General features: G+C 39.9%; 1 protein-coding gene across 3 annotated transcripts in view; it reads left to right on the top strand.

Annotated features, from left to right (window-relative positions):
- Positions 1–489: 489 nt before the first annotated feature.
- Positions 490–16,245, top strand: part of PAIP1 (poly(A) binding protein interacting protein 1) — a 29,431-nt gene continuing 13,675 nt past the window's right edge. The window contains exons 1-5 of one of the 3 annotated variants that reach the window (XM_060142927.1): positions 490–512; positions 1,856–2,025; positions 8,394–8,579; positions 11,955–12,067; positions 15,823–15,934. In XM_060142927.1, the coding sequence (XP_059998910.1) occupies positions 1,927–2,025; positions 8,394–8,579; positions 11,955–12,067; positions 15,823–15,934 (510 nt within the window). In that variant the 5' untranslated portion in view covers positions 490–512; positions 1,856–1,926. Of the gene's footprint in view, positions 513–745; positions 1,263–1,855; positions 2,026–8,393; positions 8,580–11,954; positions 12,068–15,822; positions 15,935–16,245 lie in introns of those variants that run through there. The other 2 variants (XM_060142924.1, XM_060142925.1) reach the window with 2 other exon arrangements.

Below are 16,245 nucleotides of genomic sequence, written 5' to 3'. Positions count from 1 at the left end.
TGTTTCTTTTCACGCGCGTAATGTGCCTTCTAGAAAATTTATAATTACATAAGTGGCTTGCATTTGTGGTTCGCATTATATTTTGATTGGACAGCACTGGTAAAAGATGAAAAGGAGGAGAGTTTCACTGAAAGGTAGGGTATTTTCTTAAAATTTCTGGAGGGGAAGAGAAAAGGGAAGAGAGTAAAGCTTGGTCACAGTGTGACCTACTGTGATAAATATCTACAGTGAATTGAGATGGGCCGGGGTGGGGGGCATTTTTGATTCTGTTCCTACTCCCCTCCCCGCAGCTCACGTAGCAGGTGGCAGAGCAGCTTCCAGAGCCCCCTTCCCGACTAGTCCTCCGGTCTCGCAGGCGCCGGGTCATTGAACACACCTGCGCGCCCACGGAGGTGCGCGTCCACGAACCCTGGCTCTGGCTCCACGCCCCTCCCCCCGTATTTTTATTTTCCTGGCATCAACCGTCAGTGACTTCTCTCCATAGAACCTCATGTAGGCCGGGCCCGCCAGGGGTAAGCGAGCCCGCCCCGGGAACCGACATGCCCTCGCCCCGAGCCCGGCCCTCGCCCGACATGCCCTCGCCCGGCCGGAGGCGAGGAGGGCTGTCCAGCGGTCTAGCTGCCCCTCTCCCGGCAGCCTGCAGGACCGCGGCCGCCGGCCCGCCGCGAACGGGGCCTCCGGGCCGCGGGGGGCCGCTGTGACCCGCCTTCGCCCCCGACGCGCCGAAGGCGGGGGAGCTGGGTTTTGGGGGAGAATCAGAAAGCGGAGGGTAGCCGTGGGGGCCGGGCGCTCTGGTGCGGCGGCTTTGGCGGGTGCTCAAGCTGCCGTCCGCTCCGCCGAAGCGCGGAGGAGCCGAGCAGGGGCCCGCCGCCCTCCTCCATGAGGCCCCAGTGAGCTCGGCGGCGAGAGCCGGGCTGCGACGCCTCTCCCGGCGTCCTCTTCCGAGCGCAGCGGCGGTGGCCCCCGCAGGAGGAGGAGGAGGAGGAGCATGTCGGACGGTTTCGATCGGGCCCCAGGTGCTGGTCGGGGCCGGAGCCGGGGCCTGGGCCTGGGCCGCGGAGGGGGCGGGCCTGAGGGCGGCGGTTTCCCGAGCGGAACTGGGCCTGCTGAGCGGCCGCGGCACCCGCCGCCGCCGCAGCCCAAAGCCCCGGGCTTCCTGCAGCCGCCGCCGCTGCGCCAGCCCAGGACGGCCCCGCCGCCAGGGGCCCAGTGCGAGGTCCCCGCCGGCCCCCAGAGGCCTCCCCGGCCCGGGGCGCTCCCAGGTACGGAGCCGCTCTAGGGGACCCCGTCCTCCTGGGCCAAACGCTTCCCCACGGCCCTCCGCGCGCGCGCGCGCGAGGGCGGCGCTCTGTCTCCTCTTTACTCCCGGTTCCCCGAAAGCATTCCCCGAGGGACCCGGTTGTTACGGGGTGGGGACGGGCCCGGAACGGGGTTTGGAAGGTGGCCGCTGGAATCCTTTGTGCGCCCGGGCTGGGGGAGGGGTCCGGTGCGCGGTCTCCTGAGTTCTGTTGTCCCGGGAGGAAGTAAAAATCGCCTCCCCCTCCCCAGCCCCCGAGAGGGAGGCCTTAGGCGGGCAACCATCTCTTTTTAACCGACTTTAAAAAGAAAAAAAAAAAGGAAAAATAAGCCCTCAAGTGTTTATTAAGGAAGCAGGTCTGTTCATAAATGAGCTAAAGCAAGTCTGTTGTTCCTTTTTGTAGGCTCTCTGCGCATATCCTGGCGATAACCTTAAATTTCGTGAGGGTTCTTGTTTGACTTAAAAACCATCCCTGCTCAGATGGCTTCTCAGTGTACAGTAAGTTGTTATACAAGGGAATGAACGCATCTAACACCGATTTTTTTTTTCCTTTCTCAGAACAAACGAGGCCCCTGAGAGCTCCACCTAGTTCGCAGGATAATAGCCCACAGCAGAATTCGGAGTCAACAATGGCTAAACCCCAGGTGGTTGCAGCTCCTGTGTTAATGTCTAAGCTGTCCGTGAACGCCCCTGAATTTTACCCATCAAGTTATTCTTCTAATTATACAGTAAGTACACTTTTACTGCAACTCTAGGTTAATATTATTGGAATAATATGGTTATTGCATCATTTATCAATATACTGGTGTGCTTTCTGTACCACACATAAAACATTGTATGAATTTATTGAAATCATGAAACAATTGATTCAAGAATGTATTTTGTAGTTATTATTTTCAAGATATCAGAATGTAAGCTTAAGAGTAGACAATCTTGTCTATTTTGTTCACTGCTGTATTTCCAGCATCTATAGACCATCTCTAGTCTAATAAATTTAAGGTGGTCAAGGACATCTTCAGTCTATGAAACTAAAGTCTGTGTCCTGACTTTATGGACAACCTATAGAATAGTGGCCTGGCAAAGTTAATTTTTGATTTTAGTAGGACAGCTGAATATTCATTGGTAGCTTTAGGGTAAATTATCAATGGTTTTGCTGCAGACTAATTCAGGTAGGTTTTTGAATGTTGAGAAATACACATCTGGGCTCTGTTATGTTAAAATAGAAGTGTTTCTGGTTCTAATTAACAGTTATGTAGAAATGTAGGGAGTTTTGATGGAGTGTTTTAAACTTTTGATAAAGTGTTTTAAACTTTCAGAGTCATCTTTGTCAATAACGTAAGAATTTTAGAAATTGATCACACTTAAATGGCAGGAAAAAACACCAAGCACGATTGGGATATATAGAAAGGAATTTGTTGTGCTATGTAAATGCATAGCAATTAATTATAGATAAGTAGGGCAGGGACCATTCTGGATTGAAGAAATGATAATACTTTAGCATAAGTCCTATTTTTCCGGTCTTCATTTTTTGACATGTAATATACAGAATAGTGTACATTAAGTTATCAACACCCCCAAAGCCCGCTCTGTCCCCTTCTAATCATTACTGCTCTCCAAAGGTAACCGCTATTTTGCTTGAACAATAGTTTTGCCTCTGTTCAAAGTTCATATAAATGGAGTCATATAAAATATATTTTTCTTTCATTCAATATCAAAAGTAATCCATATAGTAGCATGTAATTGGAGGTGACTAATTCTCATAGCATTCCATTGTGTGAATATTTGTCTGTTGATGAGCATTTGGGTAGCTTTCAGTTTGGGACTTTTACGATTAGGGCTGCTATTCTTGTCCATGCCTTGGTGGACATTTGCCCTTGTTTCTGTTTGGTATATACCTAGGAGTGGAGTTGTTGGGACTCAAGGTAGCCAGCTTCAGTAGAGACTGCCAAATATTTTTCCAAAGAGACTGTTCCAATGTATGTGTTGAGTACTGTTTGGTTTCCAGTCGCTTTAATTCCTTGTCAGCACTAGGTATTTGCTATTTAAGTTTAGCCATTCTGGTGGATGGGTGTTAGTTTTTTAATTTGAATGTATCTGATCAACTAATGGTGGCACACCTTTTTTTGTTACTTTTGGGGCGAGAATGGGGGGACTTGACTTTCATATTTGATAGAAAGCATGGGAAAGCTTTATTCCATATTTTAGAAACTTCATGCATCTTAGACTGCATTAAGAAGAACCTTGGGGCTGGAGAGGGGAAAATATAGGCATAGTAGGAAGAGCAATTGATTTGGGGTGGAATGGGCCATCAATCAGGTAAAGTAGAAATGAGAGCAGCTGGATTCTTGCCCCAAAACTGTATTTGGCTTAGAGAAGAAAGGAACCATTGGAGAGCTGTGAGTAGTTGAATAACTCTTAAGGATACTTACCTTAAGAACCACAAATGTTCCTCATTTGTTTGTCTTGCTATTGATTTGGGCTATCTTATGGTGGGAGGGATGCAATTTTTTTTTTTTTGCAGTTCTTTGCCAACTAGTTTTATACATAGTTCAAGTGATTCCTGAGAGCAGTGTGTTGAGCCCTGTTAGTCCACCTCCTTTGAGCCACGGCCATCTTTTAGGTGCTCCTTGGTCTCCTGAGATCCTGCTGCACTCATTTTGCCAGAAAAGATTGCAGACTGGAAGCCTGTGGCTCACGTGTACCCTGCAGGTGTGTCTTTTTTGGCCCTGAGTTTTTTTAAAAGGGGCTTTATAATTTACCAGTACTTAAATTAGGTATTGCAAATCTGAATTTTTTGGTTTCTTTTGAAATCCGTAAGATCTGGCCATACTGGACTGCTGTTTTGGTAGAGCAGAGTTGGCTGGAGCTGAATAGAGGCAGCCCCTTTATATAGAATGTGTAAGCTGTAATTTGCTCACTGGCTTACTTCATTTGCCTGTAATCCACCTGGATTCTATAAGCATTCAAGCTTGCTACCCCTGCCCTGATAAATTTTCGGGCCTTACCCTTTTACCCTCTGTCAAAGCTAGGAGTTTTTCTCAATCCAGTTAGTCACAGAACAGCAAAATCCTTGTTTTTTCCCAAGTCTTAGGATAAAATCTGGTTATGAGAGAAACTTTTCCTTGTAGTAACCATAATCCAAAGTCACTCACTCATTAAGAAATAGTTGAGGGCTTCCCTGGTGGCACAGTGGTTAAGAATCTGCCTGCCAATGCAGGGGATGCGGGTTTGAGCCCTGGTCCAGGAAGATCCCGTATGCCGTGGAGCAACTAAGCCCATGTGCCACAACTACTGAGCCTGCGCTCCAGAGCCCGTGAGCCACAACTACTGAAGCCCGCGCGCCTAGAGCCCGTGCTGGGAAACAAAGAGAAGCCTCCACAATGAGAAGCCCATGCACTGCAATGAAGAGTAATCCCCACTCGCCGCAACTAGAGAAAGCCTGCGTGCAGCAATGAAGACCCAACGCAGCCAAAAATAAAATAAAATAAAAGTCGAATGCTTACCACGAGTCAAGGGCTGGGGATACAGCAGTGGATAAAATGGACAAAAATTCTTGTCTTTGTAGAGCCTCTATTCTAGTGGTCTCCTAGCTGGGTTTCCAGAAATTCCTTGAGTCTGCTTTTGTTACACACATGAGAAGCTATTGCCTGGTATCATTGAGCTGGATCTGCTCTCAAGAATGCATGCTTTTTAAATTTTTTCTGATAGTCTTTTGCTGTGCTTTCATAACCCTTCTAAAACTCCAAGCCTTTTATCTTCAATCCTTCCTCTAATCCCACTGCTAGAATTTTACTGCTTACCATGCCTTCTTACCAATGAGTTGCTGTATCCATCTATTACTGGCCATTGCTTCTTCTCAGGTAAGCCATTACATCTTGAATACTTAATCATGGTTCACTTACGAGAACCAAAAATTCCACATAGGAGTTGATAAAGCATTCATTAAGAGACAACCCGCCCCCCCCCACATGCACAAAAAAATCCCAGCTTTTGCTAAGAACATCCTCCTTCAACTTACTGCCCAGTTTTTCTTCTGCCTTTCAATAGTGATATTCTCCAAAATGAAAAATTATTCACTGTTGGTACTACTTTACTTCTCACTGACCGTTCAAACCTCTGCAGACTGATCCTCTTAATTGTACTGATATTATTTTTGTGACAGATGCTGATGTTGTTTGGGTTTTAAAATCTATCGTCCTCTTAAACCTCATCTAAATAGACTTTGTTGACCACAGTATGATCTATAAGGTTTAATTCCCAGTGTGGGTCCTGTTCTAGGTGCCAAGGGTACCTTTTCAGTCTTTCAGGATTTCTTCCTTTTTATAAAAACTGAATATTTAAGATACTAATTTACTCAGGTTTTTTCTCTGTGTGCATAGTTCTGATTCCTAAGACTCTGCAACCATCATTCTCTCAGATTTTAACCAATGACATTATTCTGTAGCATTTGCTATTATGAGCACCTCTCCTCATTTACCTTTTCCTTTGGCTTCTGTGGCAGTACTTCATCCTCCCAACTTTGAGACCATTCCTCCTTCCCTCAGACTGCAGGCTCTGAGGTTCTGTCTTCTGTTTTATTACTTCCCTTAGTGATACTAGAATCCCCTAGAATCTGACCATCACCAACCTGCCTGTTGATAACTCTGGAATCTAATTCTTCCTCTTAACTCCAGGCTTGTGTTTCCATTTGTCTTGACCTTTTCTGAGGATCTCACATTCAAACTCAAGAACGAAAAAGAATTTATCTTTTGCAAACCTCTTCTTATACTTTTATATTCTAACTAGCTGCTCAGGCTAAAAGCTTGTGGTGTATTGACTCACTTTCCTCTTTCACACTCTTGCCCGCTTCCAATCAAGTTAACTAAAATAGTCTCGACTATTCCACCTAAGTGATCATTTCCTTTTAGCCCACTGCTTTGGATTAGGTTCTCATCTCTTGACAGTGTATTCAAAGTACCTACTGGGAAGTGAGTTTTCTTTTTTGTTTTTTTTAATTAATAGACTGTTTTTTAGAGCAGCTTTAGATTCACAGCACAGCTGATTGGAGAGTACGGAGAGTTCCCATATACCCCTATCCCCCCATATGTACCGCCTCCCCCCGGAAGTGAGTTTTCTAGTTGATGTCCCTCCTAACCTCTTGTCACAGAACTCTTTCTAAGAAAAATAAAACTTAAATATTCCTCTGCTTGGAAGCCATTTGACTTCACATTGAAGACTGAAGAAATGTATACTTTAAAAAATCTGGTACTAGAGAACTAATACAAGCTTTAATTCAAACACATTGGAGTGCTCATCTGTTCAGAATACTGTGTCTCCCTTTTTGCTTGAAACAACAGGCCCTGGATCCCCTTTTCAGCTTTTTTCAGAACAGCTCTACTTTCCTCTTTTACTTTCACACTTCAAATTCTCTTAAAAGAGTTATGCTTATTTGGAAAAAAAAAAGACTGAAATCAGTGTTCTAAACTGCATTTTGCCACAATGAATGATGTTTGATAGGAACAGTTAAGAAATCAGTACCATCAACTGGGACCTGTAGACTTCCTGCTTTTCATTGTCATTAATAGTAGGATACTACAAATCTGTAAAACTCTAAACTGTATATCAGAAACTTAAACTAGTTTTTAATTGTAAAATTCACACGTTTGTGGTTAACATTAAGTAATTATTTAATATACATGCATTTATAATGCTTAACTGCTTTCACAATTTCATAATAAAGGGTCTGTATTTATAACATAAATCTTTCCTCACTCCAGATGTAACTACTATTATCCCTTGTCTGTCTTCCCAGAAATTTTTATTGGCTGTAAGTCTCTCTAAAAATTAAATAATACTAAAATATGGTTTTGTGTTCTTTTAATTAAAAGGTTGGGAACTACTTAAAGGTGATAGTGGTATATTTAAAAAAAATTTTATTGGAGTATAGTTAATTTATAATGTTGTGTTAGTTTCAGCAAAGTGAATCAGTTATACATATATTCACTCTTTTTTAGATTCTTTTCCCATGTAGGTCATTACAGAGTATTGAGTAGAGTTCCTTTTGCTATACAGTAGGTCCTTATTAGTTATCTGTTTTATATATAGTAGTGTGTATATGTCAGTCCCATTCTCCCAGTTTGTCCCTTCTCCCTCCTTTCCTCCCTGGTAGCCATAAGTTTGTTTTCTACATCTGTGACTCCATTTCTGTTTTGTAAATATGTTCATTTGTGTCATTTTTTTAGATTCCACATGTAAGTGATATCATATGATCTTTGTCTTTCTCTGTCTGACTGACTTCACTTAGTATGATAATCTCTGGGTCCATCCATGTTGCTGCAAATAGCATTATTTCATTCTTTTTTATGACTGAGTAATATTCCGTTGTATATAAGTACCACATCTTCTTTATCCATTCATCTGTCGATGGGCATTTAGGTTGCTTCCGTACCTTGGCTATTGTAAATAATGTTGCTATGAACATTGGGGTGGTAGTGATAGATATTAATTGGAAACTGTTGCTACTATCAAGATTGGCTGGAAACTTGGACATAGCAAGTCTCCTACCACTGTACACTATGATATTTTATAGTCACTTAACTATATATTTATTTCCATGTCCTTGGGGATTGACACATGACAAACTTCTTTTTTCAATATAGAAATTGTCAAATATCTACAAGGATAGAGAATGGTATAATGAATGCCCATGGCCTCAGTAGTTAGCAACAGGTGGCCATTCTTGTTTCTATATCTCTGGTCCCTCTCCCCCTCCCATTTTGAAACAAATCCTGGATCTTAGTGTATCTTTAAATCTTAATTTTGATCTTGGTATTATAATGAAATGTTGGTTTAAACTTTATTTCTCAGCCGTCTTGTAAATCTACCAGAGGTGAGAAGACAATTCTCTACCCAGCGAGATGAAGCCCTTCTATTATAACATTTTGGCTATTGGGCAAGGAAGAAGTGGACTTAACTTTTTGAAGAAAATAACACATTTTATCAGGTTAAGGATTCTTAAAAAATATAATTTGAGCTAGAGACATCCCAACTCAAAGCTGCTTCATGTTTTTTTAGCCAGTTGCATGGATTAATTTATGTTTAACCTTTTGATCTATAGGAATCCTATGAGGATGGTTGTGAGGATTATCCCACTTTGTCAGAATATGTTCAGGATTTTTTGAATCATCTTACAGAGCAGCCTGGCAGTTTTGAAACTGAAATTGAACAGTTTGCAGAGACACTGAATGGCTGGGTTACAACAGATGATGCTTTGCAAGAACTTGTGGAACTCATCTATCAACAGGTAGGTTGGCTAATAGCATGGGGCAATCACTGGATAGCTTCCTTGATGCCCAAAGGTGGTGGCTGCTCCTTGAGGGAGGCCAGGTACGTGTTCACCAGCCTCCACACTCCTTGACTCTTTATGGTTCATGAGAGCTTTTAAGTCTCTGTTGTACAGAATTTCTGTAATTAGGGATCCAGGACTAGAGCCAGACTGCAAATTTTCCTGTGTAGCCAAGGCTCTGTACAGGCAGTTGGAAGGAGCTTTGGACACTTCTGAGGCCACTACATGAGTAGCATGCCTTTTTTCCAAACCCCTGTTTTATAAGGATCTGCCATTATTGGAGTAGGGGAGAAAAAAAGTCATGGGAGAACTTTTTTGCCTCACAAATGATTCTTTATTTAAAAAAAAAAAAAAAAAAAAGGACCACAAAACACCTTGATTTAAGTCTTAACATTTCTGCTTGTCTTTAAAAATTCAAGGATTTACATCTCAATTCCTTTAAAAAATCTAATGTCAGTCTAGGTTGTTCACACAAAGTTTAGTTTTAATTCTAGCATATTGGTCACTGACACATTAATGCTATTTTAAGGGGGAAAAAATAGACAACACTCAATTTTGAAGACAAATTTAAGGTCAGTGAGGAGGCTGGCCAAAACAGAGTAGGAGATAAACGCCACCAAAGGTTATATTTCTGTTTCAGTCATTGCTGAAAGAGCAGCTCAAACTGGGAATATATGTGAGGGTGACTTATGATAGCAGGTTGTTTTTTTGTGTGTTTTCTTAATCCTACCTCGTGTTTCATTTGACTACTTTTCCAGTTTGTTCTGGATTGTTACTGGACCTCAGTATTACCTGACCAACTCTTAGATTTCTAAAAATGCTTGAGGTTTTAGGAAGATAGATCTGCTCTATTTGTACTGATTCCTACTTTTGCCATCTAAATGGATTAAAAAGGAATATTAGATAAGAAAATGGAAGAATTTTACTGTTTTCTTTTTGCTTTTCTGGCTCTATTTAGTTTCAGCTCTTCAATAGGCTGCTTGATTATAGTTCTTATATCAGAATTATATTATTATAGTTCTTATTATGCTCGTATTATATCAGGGTTGGTTAGAAAGGCTCTAACCTAACAAACTACAATTTCTGTGATTGTCTCAAAGCCAACGCTTCATATATTTTAAGTTCTACCATTCTATGGTCAGTGATATAGATTTACCAACAGTAAAAAAAAAAAAAAAAAAAGCAGATTAAACCTACATACTCAATTTTGATTCCTCACCAAATACTACTGTAAAATGACAGTGTGGGGATTTTAGAACACCAAAAGCCCATAAGGACTTATATGGCGAAAGGAGATAGAAGTACCCATTTTGGAGACTAGAACGCAGATGGGTGAGTGGTAACTGACCTGGCGGATTTTTTTAAAAGTTGAATTCCAAGCCAGTGGGGAAAGTCGAGAATCGCCCTGATTTATGATGCAGAATCTCCAAAAAGGTTCTAGGATAAGGATGGAATGAGGCTAAAAAGATTGCTTGAACATCTAAAAAAAATTAGACTGTCTAGATCTTTTTGCACTGAGTAACCAGTTTGAAGTTTTATCATAATCCTTCTTGAAGTTATTGAAGGAGGTACTCCACCAAAAGGAGGATTTAAGGATGAAGACATGGGAACTAGGAAACAGGGAATTTTACAGGAGAAGCTAAGTGAATCATCCAGATGATGGTGAAGGGAGATCCCAAGATAGTAGCCATGCACATAGTAGGCCTAGAGGTACAAGGCTTCACTGGAATCGGGCAGAATGCTCCAGGAGAGACTTCCCTGGTAAGATGAGGACACTCCCTTATGTTTGAAGATATTAAGAAGAAAAAACTAATGAGAAGTCAGTGAGAAATATATTTAAAAAGTAGAAAAAATTAAGTCTAGGGAAAACAAGGTTGTGCAAGAGAGGAGAAATCAGCATAATACATGGTACAACTGTAAAGGGAAACACAAAACTATTTAAAAAAATCATGGTGTATCTACAGTTATACCATAGTGGAATGAAGTAAGGTTAAACAGGGTGAAAAGTAAATGCTTATCTTCCTTCGTGGGGAGCTAGTAAGAAATGGCTAAACTCAAATCATGGACCATGGAGATACGGAGGTTAAAACCTTTTCAGCTGAAAGAATTGAAAGTGGTTGTCTATGGAAGTAAAATTGAGGTATAGCAGGGAGGCAGGAAACTTTAATGACCAGCCTTGTTGTCTTTAAATTTACTTTAAATTTTAAAAGTAAAGGAAAACAGGCAATGCCAATAATGGGAAAAGTATAAATTTTGAATTTCAAGTCTTTTGGGGTACATACATGAATGTCAGGAGGAATCAGTCTTTCTTCCTTGCTGAGAAATGTACAGGGTCCTGTGTGAGCAAGGAAATAATTAGAAATAAAAAGTTCTAACTATAAAGTACTTACTCCATGCCAGGCAATGCTAAACACTTGACCTGTAGTTAACTCATTTAATCCTCAGTGGTTGCAAGGTATTACTCTTATCCCCATTTTATACATAGCTTAACAGAGGTTAAATGACTTGTCTAAGGTTGCACATGAGTAACTAGACCCAACATAGGATTGGAGGGGCATCAGGCCATTTGTTAGATCTAGACTCTGGTAAACTACTACCTTTGTGAGATTGGCCAAGTCCCTTAACCTCTTAATGTGTGTATTCTACTGTTCTTTAAAAACTGCAGTGAAAGTTAAACTTCCTGAGTACTTCTTTGGCTATGTCACACAGTCTTTGATACTCAGTGTTTTTCCACTGTCTTCTTATTAAAAATAGCTTATTTCTTTTGATTTCCTCTTTTATTACCCCAAGTGTTTGGAGTGTTGTTGAAGTGTTAATCTTTTGCATCAGGTACCATTAATTACCTCTTTAGGAATCAAGAAACTGAAGCTCAGGGAGGTTTAGAGATATCCAGGGTCACAAAACAGGCCTGGGATTCTTGTTCTGGACTGCTAGATGCCAAAGTTGGTGCCATCCTATTCCTGAGAAATGCCACAGATCATTAGTTTGGCAAATATACTTCATAATTGGCACTATGCAACTGGGTACATGTACATATTTTGTGCAAAAATTAGTTGGTGTAAAGAGAGATTTATCTCTTTGCTTTCTGCTAACCACGGGTAAATGGTGGGGAGAACTTACCTTAATGTTTTTCTTTGTACTTATTCTGGTTCTTGGTGTAAGGTTGGGAGGGAGAGTTAATATCCTTATGCCTAACAATTACAAATGACTTGTACATTTTTCTGTACAGTTTTGGGGGCAGGAATGTTTTTCCTCTTTAGAATATTGCTGTTAAGTGTTTGCATTAATAACTTGATGTGTCTGTGTCATATAAAACTTTTTTCTTTTTGAAAGGCCACATCTATCCCAAATTTCTCTTACATGGGAGCTCGCCTCTGTAATTACCTGTCCCATCATCTGACAATTAGCCCACAGAGTGGCAACTTCCGCCAATTGCTACTTCAAAGGTTAGTGTGTATATATGAAATTAAAGGAAAACTACTTCTAAATGTACTAGAATTTGACCATTCTTCTTTGCTAAAGACTGTTCTTTATAGAAAGTTGCAGGGGAGAATAGGGCAGCCATTCTTTTTTCTTTCTTTCTTTTTAAAATTTATTTATTTATTTATTTTTGGCTGCATTGGGTCTTCGTTGCTGTGCAGGAGCTTTCTCTAGTTGCAGTGAGCAGGGGCTACTCTTCGTTGTGGTGAGCGGGCTTCTCATTGCAGTGGCTTCTCTTGTTGTGGAGCACGGGCTCTAGGCACGCAGGCTTCAGTAGTTGCAGCTCGTGGGCTCAGTAGTTGTGGCTCGCGGGCTCTAGAGCACAGGCTCAGTAGTTGTGGTGCACAGGCTTAGTTGCTCCGTGACATGTGGGATCTTCCTGGACCAGGGCTCAAACCCGTGTACCCTGCATTGGCAGGTGGATTCTTGACCACTGCGCCACCAGGGAAACCTGGCAGGTGGATTCTTAACTGCTGCGCCACCAGGGAAGTCCAAGGGCAGACCATTCTTACTTGTATAGTATTAAGTTTATAGTCATGTATATGCCCTTTTCTTATGATGGTCTCTGCCTTTGGTTTTGTGCCTAGAAAGGTCTTTTCCTTTTCCAAGATCTTAAAAATGGTCACTTTACATATTTTTTAGTACTTTTGGCTTGAGTAAGGATCTAATTTCATTTATTGCCACATGTTTAACCAATTTTTCCCATACCACTTTTTTGAATGATCCATTCCTTATTAGAACTGCTGCCTTTATCACACTACATCCTTATATTTGCATTGATTCTGGACTTTCATTCTATTCCATTCATTACTTGTTCTCTTCCTGTTTTATTACCAGGCTATTAAAAAACTCTCATTTTTTTCACACTAGTCTAGTTAGTTCCCCATTCGTTTGTGTGTCTGTGTGTGTGTGTGTGTGTGTGTGTGTAGTCTTCTTTGCTATTCTTGCATGCTTATTTTCTCTGAACTTTAGAATCAGCATGTGAAATTACACAAATGTTGTTACTTATTTATGTTTTGGGATGACATTGAATTAATGAGCTAATGTAGGGAAATGAATTTTCTTATAATCTGAGTTGTTTTATTCAATAACAAGGTTGTCTTTGAGTTTATTAGAGATTGCCTGTTAGTTCTTTAAAGATACTTTTAATGGTTGCAAAGTATTCCATCGTGTGGTTAAACTGCACTGGAACAGAATAAAGACTCCAAAAGTACACTCCAGAGACACTTGAAAATTAAGCTTTTAACGAAGGTGACACTTCAGATACATAAGTAAAAGACAAATTGTGCTGCTGACATAACTGGCTAGTCATTTGGGAAGAAAAAAAACAAAGATGGGTTCCTGTCTCATTCTTTACACCAAAATATATTTCAGATATAAAACTGAAACAGTAAATACTAGGGGAAAAAATGACAAACAAAAATACTAGGTTGGTAAAGCCATTTTAAGCAAGACATGATACCTACAGGCCCTAAAACAAGAGATTAAACTTAATTTCATATAGATTATAATATTGGAGGGGTCATAAATTTATAAGAAGTGAAGTAAAAATAGGGACATTTGTAACAACATGGCAGTGAGCTCATTTATTTAATATGAAAAGAGGGGCCTCTTAGGAATGAGTAAGAAAAAGGCCAGAAATATTTCTATTTTTAATAGAAGTATTTGGAATGACTCTGGATAGGTGCAGTTTGGAAAAATATAAATGACAAAGTTACAGAAATATCCAACCTTACTTAATCATTAAAGTACAAATTATAGCTTTTGGAAAGATGTGAAAGTTGGCACTTTGAGGAGGTAGGATGGTAGAAAGGCTTGCTTATCTTCCCTTGTGCTACTCACCCCTGGCTCTGCCTTGGAGTTACCTAGAGACTTAAAATGGAGCTAAGCTCCCAGTCTTGGAAATTCTGATATAATTAGACTGAAGGAGAGTGTGGGCATGGTTTATAAATCTCCCCAAGTGATTCTACTATGTAGTCATGGTTGAGAATCACTCTTCTGGCTCTTTTGACTCTGTATCCCCTGTGTGTGCTTCTCTAGTACTAGGATACTGTCAAAGCTATCAACATGGAAAAACACTAATCATATAACAAGTGAAAAGATCATAATTCTGTTAACTTAAAAATGTAGAATACTTTGAAACAGATAGAAGTTACCTTCACAGCAGTTATTTCTGGGCTGCAGTGTCTTTATTCTTTATATTTTTCTGTTTTAACCTTTTTGAAATAGCCATGTATTACTTTTATAATTGAAAGTCTTTAGCTTAAAGTTTTAGAGTCTTTCCTCTCACCTAGATAATCAACCATGTACAAGGGTAGGGATTTGCATTTGTACGTACATTAACATATATTAATATATAATCTAATAGTAATGGCGTTGATAAAACAAAAAGGTCATTTCATCGAAGCTCTTACCTGAAAAGTCATAAAAGGAAAGACAGAAAGGAAAGCAGCCAACAAGGTGCTTGGATAACTGAATTGGCATTAATTAACTGATCCTTTCCATTATTAACCAGTGTTCTATTTATAGATATCCCAACTTTTTTTCTGATGAGGAATTAATATGTATGAGAAGATGACCAATATCTTTCCATGTCTGACTCAAACAGCAGATGTTGCTCATTTAATATAGCTTGTAAGCATTGGCACAATAAGCTAAGCTGGGTTTATGATTGATACATAAACTGAACCAAGGTAAATTCTTGGACAAGAAATGACTTTTTAGGTTCTTTTTGAAAATTTTTTTAAATTGGTACCTCAGGTATGAAAGCCATTAAGCCTTCATAAGCTGCTCCCTTGGTCTTTAAAAGGAGAACTATCAAAATCATTTTTATAAAACGCATGACTTTTCTAGAATGTTCTTACACCTTATCAATAAAAATAAAAAAATCTTAACACCAAAATGGTGAACATTAAAAGTAAATTTTAAAAATCCGTTTTAGTAACAGCTGACACCATAATTCATTGGTATAGACAATGACAGGCTTATTGTGATTATTTTAGATAATAAGAGCTATGTAAGCTCTAAGGTGAATGCACCAAGTCAGGGAGAAATCAAACAAGGGAAAATAAATTGACTCCTTTAGTCTCTATTAGAAACAAAGACCCAGACAAAGACCAGATTAATTGCCTTCTATGTTTCTGTGTGGTTTCAATTGGGGACTTCCTCCTCTTACTTCACTTCTCTGATTCGTATAATAGAAATTCTAAGAATAATGGGCTTAATAAGAATTCATTTTCAGCTTAGTTGGACGTCATCTGTATTTATATATCTTTTTTAAAGCTCTGTTCAAAGTTCGTATTTCAGCAAGAGCAGAATATTTTAGGGATACTTCGCATAAAAACAGTGCTTTCTTAAAAAGCCTATGAGACAATAAATAAGGTGAGGCAGTGAGGGGTTTTGTTTTGTTTTTTAGTGCCAATATACAACGAACCTCATGAAATCTATGTAGCTGTAACTTGTTACAATTTGTTCTAGTAATAGGTTTATTTTCAACTATTCGTATCAGTTTCTTAAAACTAGGAATCTTTGTATGAAAAGATAGTACATATTCTGATCACTACAATAGACAGGAACACTTTTTATTACAGAAAATCAGAGTGTTGGTGCATTGTACTTGCCTCTGTATTGCTTGTGAACAACCAAACTGACAAATGGTCATCTTGTTTGACTATTTAAAAAACAAAGCAATGTGAGATTACAAAAGGTATGTCTTTATTAGATGTCGGACTGAATATGAAGTTAAAGATCAAGCTGCAAAAGGGGACGAAGTGACTCGAAAACGATTCCATGCATTTGTACTCTTTCTGGGAGAACTTTATCTTAACCTGGAGGTGAGGAGAAATTTTTCTTTTTAGTACTGACAAAGCCTGAGAATATAAATTGATCTCAATAAGGAATTTGTGTTTACTCTTTTATAACATTAAGAGTGAAATGGGAGATAAAGAAAATAGTCTCAGTACCTACTCATGGTAGTATCTGTCCTCAAATGGAACATATGTACCATTTTGTCTTCCTGTTCATGGGCAGTGTTGAGAGATAGTTACTAAGCTATGTACTTTTGGAAAGCCATGGTTTACATGTGATTTCAAGCTTTTGGAATACAGACAGTCACACCTTTTTGAATCCTTGTATCATAAATATT

The sequence above is a fragment of the Lagenorhynchus albirostris genome, chromosome 3 (assembly GCF_949774975.1).
Source record: "Lagenorhynchus albirostris chromosome 3, mLagAlb1.1, whole genome shotgun sequence".
NCBI lineage: Eukaryota > Metazoa > Chordata > Mammalia > Artiodactyla > Delphinidae > Lagenorhynchus > Lagenorhynchus albirostris.
The sequence above is the reverse complement of the archived record's forward strand: the minus strand, read 5'-3'. Positions and strand labels throughout refer to the sequence as shown.